This window comes from Xiphophorus maculatus, chromosome 18 (genome assembly GCF_002775205.1).
Source record: "Xiphophorus maculatus strain JP 163 A chromosome 18, X_maculatus-5.0-male, whole genome shotgun sequence".
Lineage (NCBI taxonomy): Eukaryota > Metazoa > Chordata > Actinopteri > Cyprinodontiformes > Poeciliidae > Xiphophorus > Xiphophorus maculatus.
In genome coordinates this window covers 33,163,972-33,189,445 of record NC_036460.1, presented here as the reverse complement: position 1 = coordinate 33,189,445, position 25,474 = coordinate 33,163,972, and the positions used below count along the sequence as shown (strand labels likewise).

Here is a 25,474-nt window from a genome sequence, read left to right as displayed (position 1 = left end):
GCATCTTTCTGACCAGGAGCTGACAACATGTTGAAGAGTTATGGACCGGACAGTTTGGAGAGCGTCTGGTTCAGAAGCACATTTCAAACCTTTGGGTGAAATGGCACGTTTAATTCCAGTCTCCATTACATACAGAACAGAGAAAACTAAAGAGAATGCAAAGTTGAGCTAATCCATTTATAGTCTGAACAGAGGAGCCGGCAGTTTATCTTGAGGAAATAAATAAATAAAGGTGCAGACGTTAATTAGACCATAACATGTGCTGCACAATTAATGCGAACTGCGAAATATTAAACTTAACTCAACCTGCAGTTTTAACAAATGGAGCTGGTAGACGTTATCATCCCACGCCCATAAGGCAGTGTTTCTCAGTTATTTTCTGAAATGCCCCCCCGGGGATCATAATTTTTATCATGCCCCCCGGTGACCTTCCCTCCCCAGAATAGAAATACTGTTGTGAATCTGTTCATATTTAATAATTTATCTGTACAAACCACTGGCTCCGGCATTGTATGACATTATCAAAACCACTGTTTTATTGTTCTAACTCTCAAAATAATTTCCAAAATCAGTTTATTAAGTGAATCAGTAAAATTTAATAAAGACTCAGTTTGAAAGAGAAAAAATGCAAATGATTCACTGGGATGTGCATTTTTAGACTTAATACAGTAAAACCTTTTTGGTTACTTATCAGCTTCTTCAGTTTAGTTTTCCAGAAGGTACATACTGTAGTTCTTAACATTTATTGTGGAAAGATTTGCAGCAATATTGCTTATATTTCATCTTGTCAGATAAGAAGAGATGAAAAGTGTATAACATTTTGCATTAACAATAAAAAGATAGGTTTCATCTATTTACTGGCCTTTTTCTGTGAGCTTCAGTTACTTGCTTATGATGGAGTATAAGAGCCAGGCTCTGAGTTTTTGATTTGTTTTAAATACGAGTAAAGTTGGATGAGAATAAAGTCGTCATTTCAAAAGTCTATCTCAGAACTTGCGACATAGGTTAGGGAAAAGAGACAGGATAGTATGGTTATACATGTTGATTTTATTATACTGCTCTTGAATTATATACAATTAATTACTGATTTGTATGTCGCATATCCCTGCTTAAGCTTGCTTAATAAATGTATACTATAAAATTCTAATGAGGTTGGTGGACATTGGAATTAATTGAGTCATTTAATTATTTTTCAGTTCTTTTAATTGAGGTAAAACTAATGTACATGATTCTAGTGGATAGGTGGCTTCATAATTTCCTTTAGTGAGTGTAAATAATGACCCTGGGATTTATATCCAAGTCACTAAAATTAATCTAGCCGGTTCCAAGAGCGAGTTATATTTTAGGAAGCGAGCTACCGTTAACAGGAGTGGTTATTGGAATTTTGCAGCTGCGAGGGCTACTCAGCTGATTGTTTCTTAACTGAAAAGGGTCGTAGCTTCTGGATTGGAGGTAGTTAGAGCTAGACGAATCGCTTTCGCCACCAGTTTGAATAGATTATCTCTTATAGATGTCTTTTTGGGTAATACCCAGGTCTTAGAGATTTTCCGGACCTGTTAGACAGAGAACTGGTCAGTAGTCAGCCCAGGAGAGTTGTGAGGAGTGGGCGGGGCTGGCTATTGCGCAATAACAGACAATAAAATTCCCTTCTCACCCACCGCAGGTGGTTCTTATCCTCTGAGCTCGGGTCCTCTACCAGAGGCCTGGGAGCTTGAGGGTCCTGCGCAGTATCTTGGCTGTGCCAAGGACTGCACATTTCTGGACTGAGATGTCTGATGTTGTTCCTGGGATCTGTTGTAGCCATTGGTCCAGTTTGGGGGTGACTGCCCCGAGGGCCCCGATGACCACAGGCACCACTATATATATATATATATATATATATATATATATATATATATATATATATTATTTTATATATATATTTATCTGCTTTATATACTTTCATACACTGGCATATGCTTCCACCTCTGAAAAAATTGTTGCCTCCGTCTTGCCACCCCATAGATATTTCTCTAGATCCGCCCCTGGCTGAGCATTACCACTAGCCGACAGGTAGTGGAAGCTGAGCAGAGGCTTCCATCGAGCTGTCGGTTAGTGGACAGCTCTTCTGTTTGCTTCTGTTGCTTGAACAAGAAAGAGCTACATCAACAAACATGGACAGACATGACTAATTGCTCTGCAATAGCAGAGCAATAGCTGCTCTGCTATTGCAGACTACACATTTGCAGAGCAAAGAAAGTATGCCTTCATTTCTTACTATCTTCAACCTATAGCCTTTAAAACTACACAGTAAAATCTGAATATTTTTCCATAAAAACCTTGATGCTTTGAACATTAAGTTGAAGTTATACTTCCCAGATATTCACCTACCAGGTTCTTAGCCATCCAGGACATGGGAAAACCAAAAAAAGTTTAAAAATTAAGCAACTTAAGTTATAATTTAAACAACATATAACTTTTGAGAGCCACTACAATAAGTCAATATTTGAGGAATTTTACTAAGTGGAGTCACCCATTAAAACTTTTTATTTAGAGTCTTAAATTTTTGTAAAGGTGTAGCAGATATTAGATCAGTGACACTGAACCAAACTCATAACTAAGCATTTGAATTTTAGTTTGACTTCTATGGGTCTCAATAGTTTGCTTACTGAGAAAAACATGTTTGTTGAACATTACCACTAGGCCTGTTGCGATAAATGATAAATCAATTAATCGTAGATAAATTAAAACTATCGACGTCATTTTAATTATCGGCATTATCGTCTCTTCCGGCCTTTTTCTCTTTCTGTTAATGACACTAAATGAAAAAAGGCTCAAATCCCGTGCTCTCCACTGACCCTCCTTCCTCATTTTACTTAGTGTAAAGCCCACAGCACACTATCTTATCCTGCACGGTCTTAGAGCTTCGGCAGATTGTCGGCCCATTTTCAAAACCTGACGGATCACACATTAGCCGACAGAAATCCTAGGTATAACGGTTCGATCCTGCCGTGTGATTTCCAGCAATGGGCACCAAATAATGGCTACAAGTCCAGTTAACAAATTTTAAAACCAGGCATTACCGTAATCTAGGGTGACCAGACGTCCTCTTTTTCCCGGACATGTCCTACTTTTCAGACCTAAAAAGATGTCCTGGGGGAATTTAAAAATCGTCCGGGATTTTGGTCAACTGCGTCAAAACACATTACATAGCTTACAGTGCATAGTAGGGCACGGCGCTGCGTGTCACGTAATCACTGAGCCGCGTCAGTGCGGGCCAACTTTTAGCGTCACTTGGAAGGAAAGCTTAAAGAAAGATAAGATCTGTGGACGTGATGCTAGCAAAGCTAGCTGTACTGAGACACATGTTGCATCTGCGATGAAAAAAAGTTGTCACTCATGCGCTGAATTATTGTGTGGATTCAGGAACGATCCGATTCTTCTGGACGGATCTTTACTAAGGTTGATGGGACTGAAGCATCACTGAGAGCCGTTCTTTGTTCTTGTATACACTGCAATAGCTATATATATATATATATACACACACACACACACACACATTTATTTAATTGCCGAATAAGTAAAAGTTGAACGTATGAACACAGAGCATGCTCATTGATTGATTTTGTCTCCTGTCATGGTGGCAAACATGCAGTGGGAGGGAGGATGAGAACAGTCATGGTGCTCCTTCTGCTTGTTGCGCCGTTGGACAGTGTTCATAGTGTTGTTGTAATGTTACAATTACAACTGTAATTGTAACATAGCAATTACAGTTAATTGCTATGTTTCATGGTTTAATGGTGCAGACAGTTGTGGTTTCTGACATGGGCAATATGGGCAACCGCCCAGGGCGTTATTTTTATAGGGATGGCAGGCGACCTCTGCGGATTGTAGCACAGCGATGAAAGCAAAACAGAATGAAATGAGTTGTAATTGATACTGGTTAAATATATTTCAGCTCTAAGTATTTATATCTAGGTGTTTTTATGGAAATGTGGATCTTTCAGATCAGTCTGAGAACCAATTTTGATAGGTGCACTTCATTTTATTGTGTCATGTAGCGCAGGGCGCTGGTCTTGGTCTCGTGTTCAGTGGTCTTGACTACAACTCTGATACGTGGGTCCTCGATTGCATGTCTTCCCCCCCACACTTTCGTTCCATCCCCTTTCAGTTGGATTTCTTTCTAAATAAATGTCACTAATGAAGTTCATGCTACGTTAGGACAGGAAATAAGATGTTTCCATCTCTGAAATTATGATGCATAGAATCACATATCTAAGTCTAAACTCTTACAGAGAATAAACACAATAAGAACATGTTTAATCTGTGACATTGTTTATTAAAATGGCACATTTATGATGTATTCAAATTAAATACTATCGGCACACTTAATGATATTAGCGATTAGGTTATGTATTCAGCAAGTACTTTTACTTTTAATACTTAAGTGTTTTTAAAAGCCAGTACTTTTTTACTTTTACTTAAGTAAAATGTTAATGTGGTACTTTGACTTTTACTTGAGTACATTTTTGCCTGTGTATTTGTACTTTTACTTAAGTACATTTTTTGAGTACTTTCTCCACCACTGCTGAAAAGTTACCGGGTTTATCAACTGCGGTAGCAATTTCGCTCCAACTCCTCCTCTTGTCATTTCTATATTCTTTGCATGTTGAATAAACATTAATGTTGTTTCCACATATCATCTCCAATGTCCGCTGGACTTCGGGTAGCGCCGTGTCAGCTGTTTGGGATTTCTGATTGTACTTGTTACATTCAACAGGCTGCGTTAAGCTCCCAGTCGGGAAAAACCCTGATTTGGATCGGAGCGGCAACGACGATCTACCTTAACACACCACACACTACAGGATGATCAGTTATGAAATCTTAGAACGGCCAACGTTCTAAGATTGTTGTAAGGGGAAAAATAGGAGCAAAAATCATGTAGTGTGAACTATTGCATCAGGTAGTCAATGTGCCCATCTTCTCTATTTAAATCTAATTATTACTGAAGGGCAACATAGTATACAGACTTCATAATCTGCACTCTCTTGGTTGAATGCAGTATTTATTTCCACTTTGGCTTTATGTTGTTTAGTTTTTTTTTCAAGTGTGTTTTTTGTTAATGGAGACTGAGAATCCATTTAATTTTTGTTTTTGGTTGTTTTGTTAATTTTGTTTATCAGCTCAAGTGTTAAGTGTTCTTTTGAAAATAAAGTGTATCTATCTTTGGCAGGAAATCACATGCATTATTACGTCATTTTCATTAAATCAGTGTAAAAAGGCCTTTAAACAATATTATCGTTTATCGCAATAATTTTTGAGACAATTAATCGTTCAGCAAAATTTGCTATCGTGACAGGTATTAAGAAAGAATTATTTAATGTTAACTTTGGACAAAACGTTTGGCTCTTTCTCCCTTAAAGTCCTGGGATCCTTAGCGGGCGTGCTGTAGCTAGAAAAAATGGAACAGCAACAAAGCGCGTTGACGTCACAGATCACAGAGTTTAATCCCATACAAAGCAACGCATGAATCAATTAACAAAGCTGCAGAGGTACAGAGATATGCATTTTTCTCATAAAAATAAAGACAGACAAGGGGAAGACAGACAAACACGAAACAAAGACAAAAAGGCAAAAAATAGTGGCCGCTTCCTGTATTTTTTTCTTACACGTCTTCTTATACCAAAGAGGCGTTTCCCTATTTAATTTATGCAGTCAAGGCGTTCCTCCTTTTGACCAACTGGAAACTCCCTTAGGCACTCAGAGAAACTTGGAACTCCCCTCATTTACGACAAAGATGTCTGGTTTTTTTCTAAGTAAAAGGGCGGACCACTTAGTGCTAATCCCTGTCTGGTACGGGGGATCCCTGGCGCCAAAAGTCCTAAAATGAGATTTCGCAGATACCTCTGAAGTCTCTTCCCCCAAACTCCCTTACCTCTGCCCCATCGGAATGCTAATTTATGACTCTGTGTGACAGCGGGGGGCCCCTGCTTGTCTGAATGCCTGCTATTCAGCTCCTTACCGCATCTCAGACGAAACCTGTTCCAAATAAGAGTATTGAATATAACTGTTACACATGTCGTAAGATTAACTGTATTAAGCACTAAAAATAATCATTTTTCCTTAACACAGGCCTAATTACCACTTATACTAGTCATTTTTGGTCCTGCAGCTTGAACACATTAAAAACTTTTTAAACCACGTTACATTTCACTGTAAGTTTTCTGACACCTCCAAAATTACGCTTAAGAAATTTCCATGTTTATTGTCCCCCCCAATAATGAGATGGAATTTACTCCCTTGCGGGAGGGGTTCATTCCATAGCCGACTTAAAAATCTGGCTATTCATTTTTAGCCAGCTTAACTACGAAGCCACATTTAGTTTACAGAAGGAGCAAAAGCTAGAAGGGGTGACTTGGGCGAAGTCCATTCATGTGTTGATATTCGTGGGGCATCACGCACATTGATTCTACAGATTTGCTACCAATATAGTATTAAAGCTCACAAATTAGTCTTTATTTTGATACCTGTTTCAAAAAAAAATTCTGTGCGAATAAATTCTCTTTTGTAAAAGATGTCCAACATAATGCATCTGATTGTCACCAATAGATGTTCGGGTTGGCATTGGACACCAGAGAGGATCGCTTTCTTTGAACAGAACCCGAGTTTGTAGGATGGACATTTGCTTCTGTTGCTTGAACAAGAAAGACGGCCACATCAACAAACATGGACAGACATGACTAGAAATAAGTTTTCCTGGAAGAGTTTAGATATTGCCCAGTTTTTGGATGTAAATCAATTAAGGTTTTGAAAGAGAATCTTCTTGACAAAGGTTTTTTTCTGTTAGTTTTATTTGCTTTATTACTACTGCAGTCCTGTTCTGTGTCTGACTTTGCCTCTACAGGACCAACACAGAGCGTTCCCCTCTCCTCTGTGTGTGTGGTGGCTAGAGCTCTCTCCCTGTGAGAGGCCCTTCGCTTGAGCTTTGGCCTGATGGAAAGTCTCATGCCTCAGAGAGTCCACATGTCTTATAGACAGCTGCTGAGCGTCCTGCAGCACATTATCGTCCACATGGGGCTGGCTCACATTGCTTCGCATCTGCTTTGATTGTTCTTACATAACTTGCCATTTTGTTCTCCGAGCTCCCCGCCCTCTTTTCAAGCCCCGCTAATGCTGCCCTCTGTTCCCCCTCAGAGAACACCATTGAAGGACGCCCACTGCCTTCCATGATGCACATTTTTTTTCTTTCAGTTACCTTTGGGCTTCTAGGGACTTTAAAAAATATATATTTTCACACCTAATTCTTTACGTTAGGTGTTCCCCTACACGCCAGTTAAACAAATGGTATGTGGGGATGCAGCTAACAATTATTTCAGTAATCGATTAATGGATAGATTAATCAAAAATTTGACACATTCTGGAGATTTTTTTCATTTTCTACTTAATCCTGTTTTTATACAACATTATACATACATTAAACATCCAAATATGCAATAATTTAATTCCTTTTGTTTCTAGTTTTTATAGTTGATGCATTGAACAGGGAGGACCCAAAAACCATACAGCTGGCGCCTCTGCAAAACTCGGGCGCCTCTGCGCCAGCTGTTGTGGCTTCATCTCTGAGGTTTACCTTGGCAAAAATCGCTCATATAAGCTCACCTATATGGACATTTATATCAACCCCCTGTGAGGATGAGGATCCATGTTTCTTTCTAGAATTCATCAAGGTAGGAGTGAAGTTTAAATCCACCGCATTTGCTCTGCTCACAGAGCTCAATTTGAACCGCAAATGTTCACATTGAGCTGCACTCAGTGTTCACAGGTGCATATTTAGAGGTGTGCATTGAGCCTGCAGTAAGAATGATATATCTTTGTGAACAAAGCATTATATGCGGTGTGTACGTTTAAGTCTCAACATTCTGACTCTGTATATGCGGAGATATGAGGAGATCAGAAAAGCTCATCCCATAAAGCTCAGGCAACCAAAACAGTTTCTGTGGCAATTATTAAAAACTCAGTTGACACGAAATGGAAGAGCTACTAAAGCCACATAAATTTAATCTCCCTTTTGTCCCACTACATCCATCAGCAGCAGAGATGCGTAGTGATGCGGATTTAGCTCATCATACAGGGCCGGTCCGATGTTGAATGAGGCCTTGAGCAGAATTTTACTGCTTAGAACATCAGCACCATCAGGAGCATTTCACCATGGATTTAGTGAAATCTGGGAGAGGGGGCCTAGTTTAATTGACCAAGCAGTCAATTGTAATTATAGTTTACTAAGATGCATTTATGAACAGCTAAAACCCAAAGGTTAAATTGACATCAGTTTGTAGCTATGGTATCAAGTCTAACTATCAAGGTCTTCTTTTACACAGTAAACTAAACTGGCCAGCTCCTTAAAATCTTGAATTTAAATGTTAAACAATTAAAATTTTTTAGTTCATTAAATACCATTGGCCAGTTCTAAGTGTGATTATTACATGATGTTTTTAGATCCACTAACTGAAAATTTAATTTGGATTTAACAGAAGTGCAAATAATTAATATTTATTTTAATTGTATTTTATTTTATTTGATGTTTTTAAGATTCTGTATTTGTGGGTTTAAAGCATTGTCAGCAATGTATTTCAGTAACGTAATTACTCAGTAATATTTTTACATTTCCTGTCAACTTAACATTCTTTAATGCAAAACCCCAGTGGACTGCCGGTGCCCAGACCACTAGGCTTGGATAAATTTCTGGGGGAAACCCTGTGTATCTTCAGAACACGATTTTCTTTTTACTTTGCATTATAAACAGTCACCAGAACAAAAAGTATATTTTTCCAAATTGATTTATTTTCTTCTAATTCCCCCCCCCCTTATATTTATACCTCTTCTTTATTAATATAAACAGAAATCATTCTTTTTTTCCTAAACAAATAAAGGTTTCTGGTTTCTACATAAAGCAGGAAGCAAGTACAACTCTCACTTCTACAGATTTATTTAAATGATCAAAAGTTACCAGATGTGACTATAGCTCAGGGGTGGGCAACTCCAGGCCTGGAGGGCCGGTCTTCTGTAACTTTTAGATGTGTCTCTACTTCAACACACCTGAGTCAAATAATGAGGTCATTAGCAGGACTCTGGAGAACTTGACTGCACTTAGGAGGTGATTCAGCTATTGGATTCAAGTGTGTTGGATCAGGGAGACATCTAAGAGTTACAGGACACCGGCCCTCGAGGACCAGGATTGCCCACCCCTGGACTATCTGCTAGCTAAAAGCTAAACTAGCAGCTAAGTAACTTCTTCTATGCTCTTGAGTCGTCATCGTAAACTTGCGCCTGACAAAATAGACAGAAAAGTTTTTTCTTCTGTTTCATATATTTCAGTGACCCTGAAGCTTCAAGTTATTTATTTCATTTTTGGGAAGACATCGATGTTTCATAAAGTCTTTTTGCCATAGGTGACCGGTTTGTTCTTTCTGTGAGGATAGGAGAGGTGAGCAGAGGCAGAGCTGAGTTCCAAGTAACCAGGTAATGGTGGGTATGTGAGCTGCAGCGGCCAAAACAGTACAGAAACTATTGTGTATCTTTCCCTTTTCTGATATCAGCTAATTCTGTGAGATTCAGTCCAGTTTAGACTGTGGACCAGCTTCTTATTTGTTTTAATGGCGGTTGGCAAACAATTGTAGGAAACGTTACCACATAGCACCTCATGCTGCACAGGTCAGGCTCAGGTAAATGACGTCCTCATTTGATATTGTGATATAAATTTTTTCACCACCAGTATTACTGTAAACGAGACAATGTAGCATGCCCCTAGTGGAAACCGTCTACCACAGAAGGTACAATCTTCCTTATCTCCTGCTTTTCTTTGATCCATTGTTAATTAATATTAAGAACTAGAAAGAATGTTTTACCATGTGTGTCAGAAAGAGCCATCAATAGCCAATTTTTCATCCAATTGTTATGCAACCTTTGGGCAAACTTTTAAAATATTGCAAAATAGAAAATGCGAAATAGGCATGTTTCTAGTGATGGGCAGATGAGGTCTCATTGGGTGTATGGAAAAACAGTGATGTTATAGCTACTTTGAAAAAGTAACTTTGATTGCATTACTGTAAAAAAAGTAAAAGTAACTTTAGTGGAAAAATAAACATTTCCCTTTGTGTTGGATAAGAAAAAAAAGACCCTAAAAATGGCATGATTTTTCTCTCACTTGCCGTTCAGGGCTTTGGTATGGAAGTGTTTAACTACCAGAGCTTGGAAATAAATTCAGGAGCGGCATCTCATTAAAATGAGAAAACTTTATTGTTTTAACGAGATGCAAATCTCGTTAAAAGGAAAGTTTCTTGTTTTAATGAGAAACGTTCCTGTTTTAACGAGATGAATTTTATATCTCATTATAAACAGAGAGCTTCTTGTTTTAACAAGGTAAAATCTCTGACAGATTACGACTTGTTAAAAAGGTATAAATGGGCTCACTATGACTCTACTTCTCACCCAGTTTTCTCCAGATGGCATCTCAAAAAATGTTAAGTATGGTTGTTTTTCTCTTGTAATCGATCATATTTAAAAGAGAAGATATTTTGAATTTTGTGAGCAGGGGTGGCATTAACAAATATTTTCCACATTTGACCAGTATTTTTTTGACAGGCTATAATTCACACCCTGTGCAGACCTTATAGACTTTATGCAAAGAGGCATCTAAAATCAATCACAAAAAAAATCCTTTCTGAGTATCATCCAGGGATGGAAATTAGCACCCGCCACTGGCCAAATGCGGGTAAAAGTATGAAGTGGCGTGTAAATTGGAGCAACGCACCTGCCACCTTGGCAGGTTGACAATTTGAACAGAAAAAAAACTGCATTCAATTTGAGCTTCTGACCAGGACAGGACTGACCATCTGGAGTCCAGACTGATGCACACACTGTACATATCTGGCGGCCTTGCGCTGACATAATTTACCACAAAAAAAAAGTATGTGGAATATATTTTTATGACCGCGACAGCCCAGTGGTTGATTTTATTGTCGGACATTGGGCTTATCCAATTAACTTCCTCGGTCCTCCTTGGCCCTTCCCTTCCCTCCGAGGTTATAAATAGAGCCAATTCTGCTAACCGGAGTCTGAGAAAAGTGAGCGGATACGAGACGGGGTTGGTCGGAACAACTACAACAAAAGTTAAAAAGCGAAAGGCTCATTCAGGAAAATGTGTCAAACTAATTGTTATGTTTATTACCACACAAACTTTGACCTGGAGCAGATTCAGTAGCGGAGAAGGAGAGGGAATTAGTGATTCCCTTATCAATAATTTTGTTGGGTTGGGTTTTGTTGTTGTCATTGGAGGAGGAGGAGGATGAGAAAGACGTGACCTGGGGCAGATTTAGGAAGAGTTCAGATTAGCTGCTGCCCGGTAAGAAGATGAGGAAATGTTCATGATATAGGAGCGTTTCATGCAGGCAGGAGGGCAGGTGTGTGTGTGTGCGCGCGCGTGGGGGGGTGTGTGAGTCCGGGTAGGGTAAGACAACGCCAAGCTAGCAGGCAGTTAGAGAAACACTGGGACAATACAGGAATGATGACAGCCCATGGAATTAATAATGAGTTACCTTTTGAGATGTTTTTAATAATAAGACTAATTGTGAATTTCAATGGAAAAGTAATAACAAGGAAGACAGTTAGGAAACAGCTATTAATACAATTTAAAAATGTTTTTAAAAAAATGACTGGACACATCTTAAATAAATACTACGTGGTGAAGTTGTAGCCAAAATGCTACGCTCCTGTTCACTGATTGGCCTTGAGCGTGGACAGACAGAGCAGCAAAGAGAGAAGGAAAAGGCGCGACGTTTCAAACTCGCTGCAACACAGAAGTGATGGAAGATACAAACAAGCCGTGAACTAAAGGATGCCGGCTTTTCTTTTCTTCGGATTTCAATATTCAGCGGCAGCTCGATGGAGCAGTGAGGAATGAGTCGTTTTTGTCAACGTAGTGGAGAGAATGGAAAGCCTCGTTAGCCGCTTTGGAGCCCGACGGTGAACACCGACTCAGATGCAGCTAACGCCGCTGCTGATCTCCAGCCAGGTGAGCAGTTTGTAGATATATCTGTCTGCTTTTTACTATAGTTAAGGTTGCCTACTTACAGTCACGGAAGACATTTGAAACACAAAGTCTGCTGTGTTTTTATTGCTCAAACACAACATGCGCATTTTCTGAAGATACTCAGTTGCATATTCCTCAGTTATAAATAACTGTCAATATTGTACAGCATGTTGCCTTCATTTGTTTATATTTGATCTTTTCGTGAATCTACTGTCATGAGTTGTGGGTGTTGAGGTGGTGAGGCAAAACGCTGTAGACCCAGGTAAGATGAATAATGATGATTTTAATAAAGAATAAACACAGTCCAGCAACGGGCAGCACGGCCGAGCAGAAGCCAGGGCTCAACGCCGGTAGCAACCGTTAACACGACTGGAACACGAATGACCGCACGCACGTTAGACAATTGCAAGACAAGGACCCGACAAAGAACAGACACACAGATGAGACTAAATACACAGGAGGCCATCAGGGAACGAGAAACACCTGGGAGCAATCAAGGGGAAGACAGGACAACACGAAGACTCAGAGACACAGGAAACTCAAAATAAACACACATAAAAACACGGAACATGACTTCTACATGCTTCGATTGTTTCTCATTTTGCTGTTGTTGCTCCTTAGTTTCCCCCATTGTAAGATAATAAAACATGTTATATGATATTCTATTATTGTAAAATGGCTAGATATCAGTTCTCTAATTAAATGGTTATGAACTATTAATTGTAGAGGACATAAAAATAAACAATGAACTTGAAGAAACGAGAGTGGTATTTTATCCATGGCTGTATGTCTGCATAGATCTAAAACTTACAAGTAATCATGTTTTGTCTTTAATTTACACAACTATTCTGGGAATTAATAATTCTGTATGTCTGGATGGTAAAAAAAAATGTTTGTATATATAAAGTAACATGTCTGTGTTAAATAATTCCTTCTGTATATGTAACTTCCGCATTAGTAACTCTGTGTTATTTGTCTACTATAAGCTCTAACATCTGATTACTTTTCCCAGGGAACAGAAGAAGAGGAACATGGCTGACATGATGGTGAACGATGAGGAAAACCATCAGAACAACAACTGGATCTCCTTCAGGAGGAAGCAACTACCAGCACTGAGATGGCAGAGCTCCATGAAGAGCTGAGGCAAACAAAAGAAAAATAAATGCTGTTGTGCTCTCAATGAACAAAGTCTCTTTTTTATACTCTCTCCACACATACTGTACATACTGTAGTTTGTTTGGCATTAAGGTCCTAATACAATCCTCCCAAAATGTGAGGAGCTTTAGACAGAGTGAAAATAACATTATATTATGTAAATATGTCATTGACACTTAACATTGTAGATTACCAATGAAGGTATCCAAAAGTGAATACATTATTCAGCACACCAAACATTTTGACATTATTATAAGAGTTGCTATTAACAAGAACCCAAAATACAAATCATGTTTGTTAGTTTCTACTTTGTACAACATCATTCTATCCACTCACTGTTTAGCTGTCTTCCTGGAGAATCTTCAGTGTAAGAAAGAGAAAATGTGTCCAAAACCTGTAACCATAATTACTGATAAATACGATTGAGTTTAAACTTTTAAACCCCCGATCGATTCTGGGTGACCAAAATGTGAAAACATGAAGGTTTGATTAAAAGTAGAACCAGTAAGATAAAAGTAGAACCAGTCAGATTAGAAGGAATACAGCTTTATTTGTTCTAAGTATAACTTGAACATCAGATGAATCATAACTAAACATATTGAGAAGTTAAAAATAACAGATTGTTAATGCACTTCAACTTTGTAAGAACATCAGCCACATTTTTTAAAAATTAGAAATGTTTCATCAGCACATTGAGCTCATCTGATTCCTGCTCCAGAAAGGTGAAGGTCTCTGGACATCCTGAAGGTAAACACTGACTGGCAGTCAGAAAGACGGACACTGATGAGACATCTTACAACTCAGAGGCTGCAGGAAGAACCACACTGATGGTCTGCGGCGGCAGTTCACCAACATCTATAAACACATTGGAATATATTATGAATATGTGGAATCAACACGCAGTTCTCACACTATTAAGTTATTTGCAACACCCTGATTTACATTAGTGCATGTACATTGGCAATGTATTACATGTTTTATAGAAGTATAATACAACAATCATTGTTGGCTCACCTGCACCGTCTGAGCCACCTGCTTTCCTCCCACTGCAAGGCGTACAGTCAGACCTGCTTCCCCTTCTTGCAATACGCTATCCATCCGTCTGTCCGCCCCCCAGCACTCAACGGTACTCTAGGCCCCCCCTGCCCTCTTCTCCACCCCATCTCTCCTTCGACCCCCCTCCTTGTTCGCCCCCCCACCCCCACCCTTCTTATGGTACACTAACAACCCCCCAGTTCCACCCCCCCCTTCCCGTCTCTAATGATACGCTAGCCCCACCCTCAACCCCTCGTTCCTGTGCCACCGTTCCCTCGGCCACCCATTCTCGCTTTTCGGTACGCTCTACCCACTTCACTCTGACATGTAGCAGTGGATGACTAAAAGTTTCCGGTATTCTCAAATCCAAAGCTTGTCAGCACGCTTACGGCCATAATCTTCCACTCCCGTGAGTTGTGAAGTTCTGCTGAAGAAACACATCCAGTTTTGACACGTTCTGACAACGTGTCTCTCCATGGCTCTCCGACGGTGAAAAATTGTCCTGTATACACCGTTATGCATGAGGGTACACAGAGCCTAGCTTTGACGCAGCAACGACACACACATTGCGCGTGGTTACGCATGCAGCTGGTGGATTCATGTCAAAGCAAACCCCAAAATGCCTTATATCCTTATGACACAGTGCTTCTCAATTCCAGTCCTCATGCCCTGCTTCTCTGCATGTTTTAGCTGTACCCCTATTTCAGAACAGCTGATCCAAATGATTGCATTACCTGTTCTGTGGCCATCAAGTACTGCAGAAGCCTGTTAATCACTCATAGATTCAATCCAGGTGTGTGGCAGCAGGGAAACACCTAAAACATGCAGGGCAGGGGGGCCTGAGGACCGGAATTGAGAAGCACTGTTATGACAGGACACGTGTTGGCTACAAATCTGTGGCTTTAGATTTAGTTTCCGAGTTGACCAGTCAGAAATATTCCAGAAAGAATATAGGCATGTCAAAACGAGCTCAAGTTGCTCTCTGGATAGTATTGGCTCGGAAAAAGCCATTTCATAACATTATTGGTCTAATGAGGTGTCAATCAAGAGGGTGGGCTCTAGGCTGCCCAATAAAAGCGTCGTAATGGACACCGGCAGAGTTTAATCCCTTAAATCTCAGTACCGGAGAATACATGGCAAATAGGGTACTGCGGCGTTCCGGCTCAGGTTTGAGGGTTAAATAGTGTGAAATTTGAGTTGGTGAAACCTTTCTATAAATACATTTGAATTCAGCATATGTTTTAAATAAAGATGGATCCGAGACTCCTTGCATTTTGCATTCTAAAGTGATATGTTTTTGCTGTTTGGTTGCAGGACACATTTCCTTTATACAGTAAGGAGGACTCCACCATGGGGGTGAAAACCTTCACCCACAGCTCAACCTCCCACAGCCAGGAGATGCTTGACAAGCTGAATGCTTTGCGCAATGAGGGTCACCTCTGTGATGTCACCATCCGGGTCCAGGACAAGCTCTTCCTAGCACACAAGGTGGTCTTGGCATGCTGCAGTGAATTCTTCCGCTCCAAACTTATTGGCCGGCCAGAAGACGAGGAAAAGTTTGTGTTGGACCTCCATCATGTGACGATTAGTGGCTTTGCTCCGCTTCTGGAATATGCCTACACCTCCACTCTTTCCATTAGCACAGAGAACATCATCGACGTTCTGGCAGCAGCCAGCTACATGCAGATGTTTGCCGTGGCTAGCACATGTTCCGAGTTCATGAAGTCCAGCATCCTGTGGAGCCCAACGAACAACAGCAGCAGCAGCAACATGGCTGTGGATAAGGCGCACGAAGCGGCACCTGAGAGTGCTTCGTCACACTGTGCCCTGACGCCGCTGGATGGCAGTGTGTCCCCCGTGTCGTCCGACTGCAGCGTGATGGAGAGGAATGTTCCCATCTGCCGGGAATCCCGACGAAAACGGAAAAATTTTGTCACAATGACATCGCCGGAAAGCCCACTCAAATGCACTACACAGATGGTCACCACCTCGCCTCAAATCCCCAACCCGTCACCTTCGTTTTCGGATGGCCCGGCCCAGGCGGTGGAGTCTTCCCTGGCCTTTCCCTGGACATTCCCCTTCGGCATCGACCGAAGGTTTCACTCAGACAAATCTAAGCTGCCGGAGAGCCCCCGCTGTTTGGAGGCAGGTGCCCCCGCGACCTCGGAGGGCGTTGTTGCCCGCCGGCTCAGCGACTTCCTGACGTGTGAGAGCTCCAAGGTGGTGTCATCGCCAGTGGCTACAGAGGAGGAGGACGTGAGGGTGAAAGTAGAGCGACTCAGTGACGAGGAGGTTCAGGAGGCATCGTCCCAACCCGTCAGCGCCTCTCAGAGCTCTATGAGCGACCAGCAGACGGTGCCGGGGAGCGAGCAGGTCCAGGAAGAGCTTCTTATCAGTCCACAGTCCTCTTCTATAGGTGGGCTTCTAGTACCTAGAAACTCCTCTAAAAGGGCAGTATTATGTAGTTAACCTTTTTGAGCTTTACATCATGTTATGTTATTCCATCATCAAAAACATACTTGGAGTGTTGCTTTGATTCTTTCATGCATGTTTGAGAAATCTTTTAGTCTCCTTACCGGTTGCTAAGGTGTTTTACACATTCAGCTGTGTAAAACTCCTGGGTTGACCTAGCGCCACCTTGAAAACGCAGCTTCTCCTCTAAGTTGCAGTTTTCAAGCTTCCTAGCTTCTGCCTCACAGAGCACCCCTCCCCTGTTACTCCGCCACTCAGCTCTTTCAGACTAGCCAGCAGCAATTAGCAAACACCTAGTGCTCATTTGCTGAGCTCCTACTCTCAGCAACACTGGTAGAAAATGTTGATAAAGGGTCAATAGAGGAGGCATGTTGTGATGCCTCTGTTCTTTGTTGGACTCCAAATTTCTTTTTTTTTCCCCATTTTATTTTATTGATTTTCAGAACTTTATGTAAACAAAATTACAAAAGCAAGCAAATAAAAACCACCCATCCCAAATCAACATGGAGCATACATACATCCAGTCTGCATACATAAAATACAGACAATCCCAAATATGATTTAAAGTAGTGTGTCACCAAACTTTCCAGGACAACAGAGTTAACAACACATTGAAGATAAAAACAATAGTACTCAGTCCTCATCTCCAGATGATATCATAACCCCGGGGGAAGGGGGGTGCAGTTTGATACTGAAATTTCCCACTCTCATTGAAGAAAGCACTGACAAAAGCTGTGTAACATGCAGCGCATGCGCACAGCATGTAACTTAACGCATGTAACTTAACAGCTTAAATTCTGTTAAGTTAGCGCTACAAGTCTGCAGTAGTTTTTGATCTAGGAGGAAAGACTTGACAAAGGTGACAGATGGAAGCTGAATCATTTAGGAATAAAATTTGCTTACATGGTAGCAGCTTTCCTCAACAGGTCTCTGTATTTCACGTTGGTGCACTTTGTGCCGCATCCAAGCTTAGAGGATTGTGGCGCAGAGGTGGGACTGAAGTGGGAAAAAGCTGCTTGGCAAATAATAAGCAGCAAAGGGGAAAAGCAAACTGGTTCTGATCACATGAACACAATCAATGATGTGTGTATCGCGGTGACGCGCAGACTGGCAGGTTTATGTATTTGAGATATGGAGCAATTTTTCAACGACAGAAAAAAACGACACAAAAGTGAGAAAGTTCTGAAAGAAACAAGACTTATCTGCGACTGTGGTGCGTCAGATACGTTTAACCTCTGAGTGAGCTTTAATTTAGTGCGTCATTTTCAAAATATTTAACGGTATTAATGCTTGAATATTAATGTTTGTATTAAATGCCTCCTTAACAATGTTGAGCAGGTGTAAATCCAGGAAGTTTTTAATGAGGGTCAGTGATAATCTTGGGGTGTTAGTGTAAAATATGCGAATATTAGAGGTCACTACCTCAAATAGGTACATATTGAACCATGTGAGTAAGTTGTCCTAGTACATGCTTCAAAAATGTTCTGCGTGAGACACTTCCACATCCTCCAGTTTGACAGAGGGGGCTCAAAAGTTTTACGTATGTCTGTGGATGACTTTTTACTACACTAAACAAGACTAATCATTGTCTTGTTTTCACTGACACACGTGAAGAAGTTGGTTCAAGTATCTATTGCAGAGTACAAACCAAACATAAAGACACTTGTGAAAATTAAACACCGTCAGGTGTCCCACTAAAGCATTAGGGACTAACAAAATAACTGTTTCAGCAAGCAATGTGAAAAAATTGCTGTATGGCTCTTTACAGTCACAATGAGCTCAATTTGGCTCTTAAAGCTGCTGTATGTAACTTTTTCAAAACCGTGGACTTGGCCTGAAAATTTGAACAAGCCCCACCCTCTTGCTCTCTGCTGCGTCACGCAGCCCTCCCTCCACAGCCCCTCCCTCACAGAGAAGACTAGCGTGCATGTGCAGGATAGTAAACAAGGCTCCACTACGGCGGATAAGCAGCTATAGCATCGGTAGGTATCAACGTTATGCTTTACATTTTAAAAATAGTCAGTTCATATTTGAACTGTCAAGCACAATGTAATAATGAGAACCCTAACCCTTGGAAACAGAAGTTCCAACATGACCAAGATCCTAAACATGCATCTATTTGAGCCTTTTTGTGTAATTTTGACCCTGTGGATGACTATCCAATTAGAGCTATGACCTCTATTGAAGCTGTAGGTTTTTATCAATCCATTCCTGTGGGAAGAATAGTTTAGGTGCAGCATTTAAAACCGAGAATAAACATTCATGTTGATGATGTAGGTGTTGCAGTGACTGTGTCTGTCACTATTATAGTACATGCTGTATCCCGGGGGGGTTAAGTATTTCTGAGTGTAAGACATTTTCATATAGTTTCATCATATAGTTTAGCCTCCATGAATCACTCTCTCTCCTCTTCCTCCTCCCAGGATCAATGGATGAAGGTGTGTCAGAAAGCCTGCCTTCCATGCAGAGCACCTCTAACGCTGGAGGACACGCAGATGATGATGAGAGGTACCTTTGTCAGAACTTGCCATGAACGTGTCATAAGTCAGAAACAACTAATAGACATGAAGCTCATCACAGCATGTCTGGACCACCTCTGTTTAGGTAATTCATCTGGACCTGAGGTGATGCACCCAATCTAACTAGTGGGGTTTTGTTTTTTTTTGTCAAATCCGTAAGAGACATAATTTATTTTATGAGAACTGACTTCCATTCAAGAGGATCATCTGCAAATGTCAGACATAAAACGACTGACTCATATTGTCATCCTCACCTACCACTTAGTCAAGGGATTTTGGAAAGGTGTGAACTTGTCGGAACTCAGGAAGAGTTAGAAGTGCGGACTCCACTTTTTCGAAAGGATTACATATTTCCACACACCTCACATACATCCACGTTAAGGTTTTAATTGGTGGTGAAGGTTGTCGAATATCTTTTAGCTTCTTGCTTTACCCTCTGGTTACTTTTTTAACTGCATAAAATGATATGTTGGTATATTTTGTTAGTCAAGTAATTGGCAGAATAATGCTTTGTTCCGTTGATCTCAGAAGTTGAACCTGGGTTTGATGTCACATCCGAGGAGATAGCGTTCCACATTGCATAAGCAAAACTACCTTGGAATTTTTAGTTTGGACACTGTTGACTGTTCTAGCAGAAGGATTTGTAAAGAAGACTAACATTAAGCTCCATATATCAGTCTTATTGGAAATTGATTGATTGTGCCTAAAAACAGATGCTGGATGTGGCAGGAATTCAATCAGTTTCACAATAGTTACCAATTTTCCAAAAATCATGAACTTTCAAATTAAATATTTCATGGTTTCCCCAGGAAATATACTAAGCACGGGGGTAGGGCAATCCACCAGCGGCCCACTGAGTTGCAAAAATTTGGCAGTACGTGAGCAGGCATCATAATTTGGAAATTACAATAGTGTGAGGCCAGCGAGCAGGTTCAGGGACGGCGCAATTGGTGCGCACACCCTCGTGCCCAGTTCAATTTGTCAACTTATAAAGCTAGCTAATAGTCTTTATCCGTCGTTATTGTCGTTGTTACTGGTGTATAACAAACCTATTTAAAAAAAAAACAAAAAAAAAAACGCTTAATGTGGCGGGCATGTAAAGCCTGGTGATCCTCCAGGCTTATGATACACTATCGGAAACCCTGAATATATTATATCACATATAGGATTTAAAGCCAAAAAGTAAACATAAAAGTGCATATACAGAATGTTCCATGTATCCACAAAATCAAGATTGTCTCTGGTGTTCTTTGTTTCTGTTTTAGGCTGGAAGGTATTCAGTATCCATACCACCTCTATATAAGCCCATCGGCTCGACCTGGCACCAATGGCCCAGACCGGCCTTTTCAATGCCCAACCTGTGGAGTCAGATTCACACGCATTCAAAACCTGAAACAGCATATGCTCATACACTCCGGTAGGTGGGACCGAGTCAAACAAAAGTATTGCAGTATTGATGTTTTGCACGTGAAGTCAGGCTCTTCAGAAAGCTTCCCACTCCGCCTTGATGGACGTCAAAGCACCTGAGTGAAGCTGACCCCCTACCTTCTTAAAATCAGACAAAAATGGTGTCAAACGTTTTGCTAGGTTTGAGCTGGTTTGTGCAGCAACAATTTTTGTTTATGCCACTATCATTTTAAAGATATTAATAAATGTTTCCACAGGTCCCCCCCAACCTTCTGCCAATCAAACAAAATTGGTGTCAATCAACTCCACTTCGTTTGTGCAGCAAAATTTTTTGTTTGTGCTGCTTTGGCTTTGAGGATATTAATGAAAGTTTAGAACAAGTGAGTGAAAATATGAATTTATCAATGCTTATAATTCTTTTTTTCAAATTCATTATCAATTCAGAAAAATTGCACCATGGTGAGCAACTCCGCTAGCACTGTTCCTATGTCCGCTCATTGTCATATATAAAACTGCTGGATGTGAAGTCTTCATGTCTGTGGTTAGCAATTAACGAACAATGGGCATTACATTGTACATATTGCTTATTAATAGCCTAAAGCAGAAGATCACAAAACATCAGCTGTTTAGACACACTGAGCAATAACTCCATAAAATCGCTCATGCAGTAGTCCATACTACACCAGCAAATGGAATAGTGTCTCTAAAATTAAACCGCTGGTGATCAGGCTGTGCCAGATCACTTCAAAGTTTCTCTGATTTGTCCCTGTCATCACAAATCAAACATGAGGAAGAACCCCACTGAATCCGCAATGCCATGTATTGTATGTTGACGTTTTTATGCCGCTGAGAAAAACTGTGTAAACATACCTGCACAGATGTTGCAGTTGCTGGTATTGGGTCTGGAAAGTCAATTGTTGGTTCCTTTCCACCGATGAAACGTAAAAGGCCTGTATAGTTGTCCTTGGTCGTATTTTGTGCAGCAAATCCCTTTCACTGACATCTAGTATCCAGCGTTGATATTGTTTTGTGCTCCTTTGGGGTTTTGGAGAAGGAATAAGAAAACTCCTGTCTTATGCTCCTGATCACCATATTCCGACATTTGTTGTGGCTCCCTTTTACACTAAATCCAACAATCGGCAAGAAATTTATTTACTGTACTGTAAATTGTCTTGAAGCTTCAGTACACTGAAAGTTTTGACACTATAATTTAGTTATTTTCTAAAAAAATTCTTAGTGTTTCTATTGTATAGTTTTTCTAGGGGTGCATGATATAATGATATACTGTATATACCAACGTCAATGTTGGCCGAAAGTCATTTTTTGACATATTGGTTTCGGTCAGATAAATAAAACTGACATTAACGACCAATATTTATCTCCATATTGTTGCCATTTATTCCTGGGAGGAGAGAGGACATTGGTCATGTGTTTGTTTTTTCATATGTCAGTGACAGTGATGCAGCAAAGGACTGTGGGGAGTTCAAATGAAGTAGAGAGGTATTGGCACAGTCAGCAGGGTGCTTTGTTTTTTTTTCCAATCATCAAAAGGGTAGTGAAATGTGTGTGTGTGTATATATATACTGTATATATACGTACATATCTATATATACGTATATATATATATATGTCTATATATAAGATATTAGTATTTCCATCCCTGATGTTTTTATTTTATTTTTATTTTGTTTGCACCAAGATCTTAAAAAAAAAGCTTTAAGTTTGAAAAGACAAAACGGAAAAATTGTTGACTGAAGAGCCTTTTAGGAGGAACAAGGGAAGAATTCTAAACTGAATTATGTTTTCCTTGTTTTGTCCCGTTCCTCCAGGCATTAAACCTTTCCAATGTGATCGCTGTGGGAAAAAGTTCACACGGGCCTACTCCCTAAAGATGCATCGGCTGAAGCACGAAGGTAAACGCTGTTTCCGGTGCCAGATTTGTAGCGCCACATTCACGTCCTTCGGTGAATATAAGCACCACATGAGGGTCTCCCGACACATAATCCGCAAGCCGCGGATTTATGAGTGCAAAACATGCGGCGCCATGTTCACCAACTCTGGCAATTTAATTGTACACCTGAGGAGTCTGAACCATGAGGCATCCGAGCTAGCAAACTACTTCCAGAGCAGGTGAGGAGTTTGGGGGCGTTGGCCTCTCTCATTTACTCAGATCTCCCCTGGTTCAGAAAATAACTCCAGTTTAAATGCTGATGTCTGAAGTTCATTAGATCGTTGTCCTCATTTGGTTATGTTTCTGAGATGATAAGTGATTTGAAGTTTTTGCTTTCACATGTGGAGGTTTAATGACTCATTCCAAATCAGGTTTCCATTTTAAGATGTTAAACCTTTTCATAACTTATTGGAGGCAGAATATTATTGACATCTGAAATTTATGCCACAAACAGTAGGGATGGTTGAAATACTGAATAGCATATAATGAAATTTTTTTTCTGGTATTGCAGTGATGATGTGACTGTAAAAAAATTTTTATTGCAGAGTGAGTATTATCATCATCGATCATTAAATTTATTTCCAAGTGTCCCATACATGATGCAGTGTTACTTATAAGAAACACAAACCATTCTTCTGCAACTGCTAAGACCCACAGTCTGGATCATTCCCGGAAGATTCAGAATTTAATGCTAAACTGCTGTTAAAGATTTTGACAATCAAACAAAAAAACATTAAGGACCAACTATGCATCCATCTTTGATTGACACCAACATTTAAAAATTTCTGTGGATGATTAAAAGCAATAAATGTATATGGAAAAAGAAATCAGTAAATTAATGTCCAAAAACCCATAGAAATTAAAAGGTAGGGTGACTCAGAGAGGAAAAAAACTTCATGTATCAGATGTTTCTTTTTTTTCCCATTTTGTTATATTACACAAAATTCTGTGTACTTTGTTCGGGATTGCATGTGGTAGATCAACATAATATCCAGTGGAGAAAAATTAACGTACATTTGCAGTTTGGTTGTATTATTTTTTTGTAATTAAAATCTGCAACATGCGGCATGGATTTCTACTTAGTCCAATAGCTTAGCTTTGATATTACCGTTAAAATCCAGTGCAACCACTTTCCTTTGCAAGTCACCTGGTTAGTAAACAGACTCCTTATTTGTTTCTTTTTAACCTCAGTTTAAATCCATCTGATCTGTGAAGTTTTGTTAGAGAACATTAGTGAGTATAGATGCACCAATATGAAAAATTGAGCCAATATCTATGTCCAAAGTAAGTGTTGCTGTTATGACTGATAATCATAATCCAATTATATTTAGTTGAATTCTGACATGAAGTTCCATGCATTCAAGCTTTGCTTGCCAATTACATGTATCGCCAGTCATATCTGCCATCATTTGTATGTTTTTATTAGTATTTTATTAGGAATTTGTTGCAAGAAAAAAGTGGAAGCTACTTCCTTCCTATTTTTTATTATGATTTCCATTGCATTACAGGGTTTCCCCGAGAAAACTTGCTAAGCCCGGTGGTCGGGGCGCCCAGGCGGTTTACTGGCAGACCACCATGTTTTTGTATGAAAAGATGTTAAGTAGACAGGAAAAGTAAAAATATTACTGGGTAATTATATGTTATGGGAAAGTATCGCCAGTGAAACGCTATTTAAACCCACAACTAGTCTTAAAAACAACAAATTAAAAAATATAATTGAAATGAATATCAGTTATTTGCACTTCTGTTTAATCCAAATTGGTCACAAATACAAATTAGTAAACTGTGATTATAACTTTTTGCTTTTTAGGTTGGCCTATTAAACTACTCCCTGCTCCCAGATTTCACTAACTGTAACACAGGAGCTGTTAGAGATGCTGATGTTTTTAGCAGGAAGAGGGGCCCCTAAGTCAAATTCTGCTCCAGGTCTCAGACAATGTTGAACCGGCTCTGCATGATGAGTTAAATCTGCTTCACTGTATGCAGAGCTGTGCAACAAAAGGGAGATTTAATTTAATGCTGCTAATGTGGCTTTAGTAGCTCTTCCATTTTGTCTGTTGAGTTTTTAATAAGCGTCACGGACACTTGATTGCTCAAGTTTGTTGGACGAGATTTTCAGATTTTTGTGCGGCCGTGCGCATTAATTCTGGCTGCCCAAGTAGACAAAGCATTTCATATGGTTTGTTGCATTGTGTAACTGAAAAAATAATACTACAAAATAATAAAATAATGTAAAACCAGCGTGACTACGAGGAGAGCGAGAGCTGAACCTGCATGATGTTAGTGCTGGTTCATTAACCACTACTGCTCCGGCCAACCGGGAACACAGACGTAAACTGCAGGGAAGACAGAGCCACATGCTGGGCAGCGTTTGAGTTGTAAACACTACAGATAATGTTTTGTTCACAAATATAAATCAGTCTCACCACTCGCTCAACACGCACCTCTGAAAGCTCGACTACAAGTTATTCCTGCAGTTCGCATGGAGCTGCAGGAAAGCATGGCGGGCCGCCAGGCTTATAATACACTGGGGTAAACCCTGAAATATTCAGTAATAATATTGTAGTTGCATGTTTTCCTGATGTCACACAGAATATAAACCATGCCGCACTTTTCAGATTTTTATTCATTAATAGTTTTTAAAAATTTCCAATTTACTTTCCTCTTACAGTTATGTGGCATTCTGAGTTGATCAATGACATAAAACAGCGGGGGGGGGGGGGAAACCAGCTTATGGCCAGATAATATAATCTGTCACCAAATAGATTGTTGCTAAAGAGGAAAAGGCTGCAGTATTTAATCAATTCTTAATGCTTATTACCATACAGGTGCTGCAATATCTCTTATTAAAACCATCAGTTCCTGACT

At 40.0% G+C, this 25,474-nt stretch overlaps 1 protein-coding gene across 3 annotated transcripts in view; it reads left to right on the top strand.

Moving 5' to 3' along the window:
* The window catches only part of zbtb44 (zinc finger and BTB domain containing 44), a 58,520-nt gene that overhangs the window by 24,720 nt on the left and 8,326 nt on the right, over positions 1-25,474 (top strand). For 2 of the 3 annotated variants that reach the window (XM_023352059.1, XM_023352058.1), the window contains exons 2-5: positions 15,572-16,673; positions 19,153-19,237; positions 20,514-20,665; positions 22,485-22,785. In XM_023352059.1, the coding sequence (XP_023207827.1) occupies positions 15,608-16,673; positions 19,153-19,237; positions 20,514-20,665; positions 22,485-22,785 (1,604 nt within the window). In that variant the 5' untranslated portion in view covers positions 15,572-15,607. The remainder of the gene's footprint in view (positions 1-15,571; positions 16,674-19,152; positions 19,238-20,513; positions 20,666-22,484; positions 22,786-25,474) is intronic. The other variant, XM_023352060.1, reaches the window with a different exon arrangement.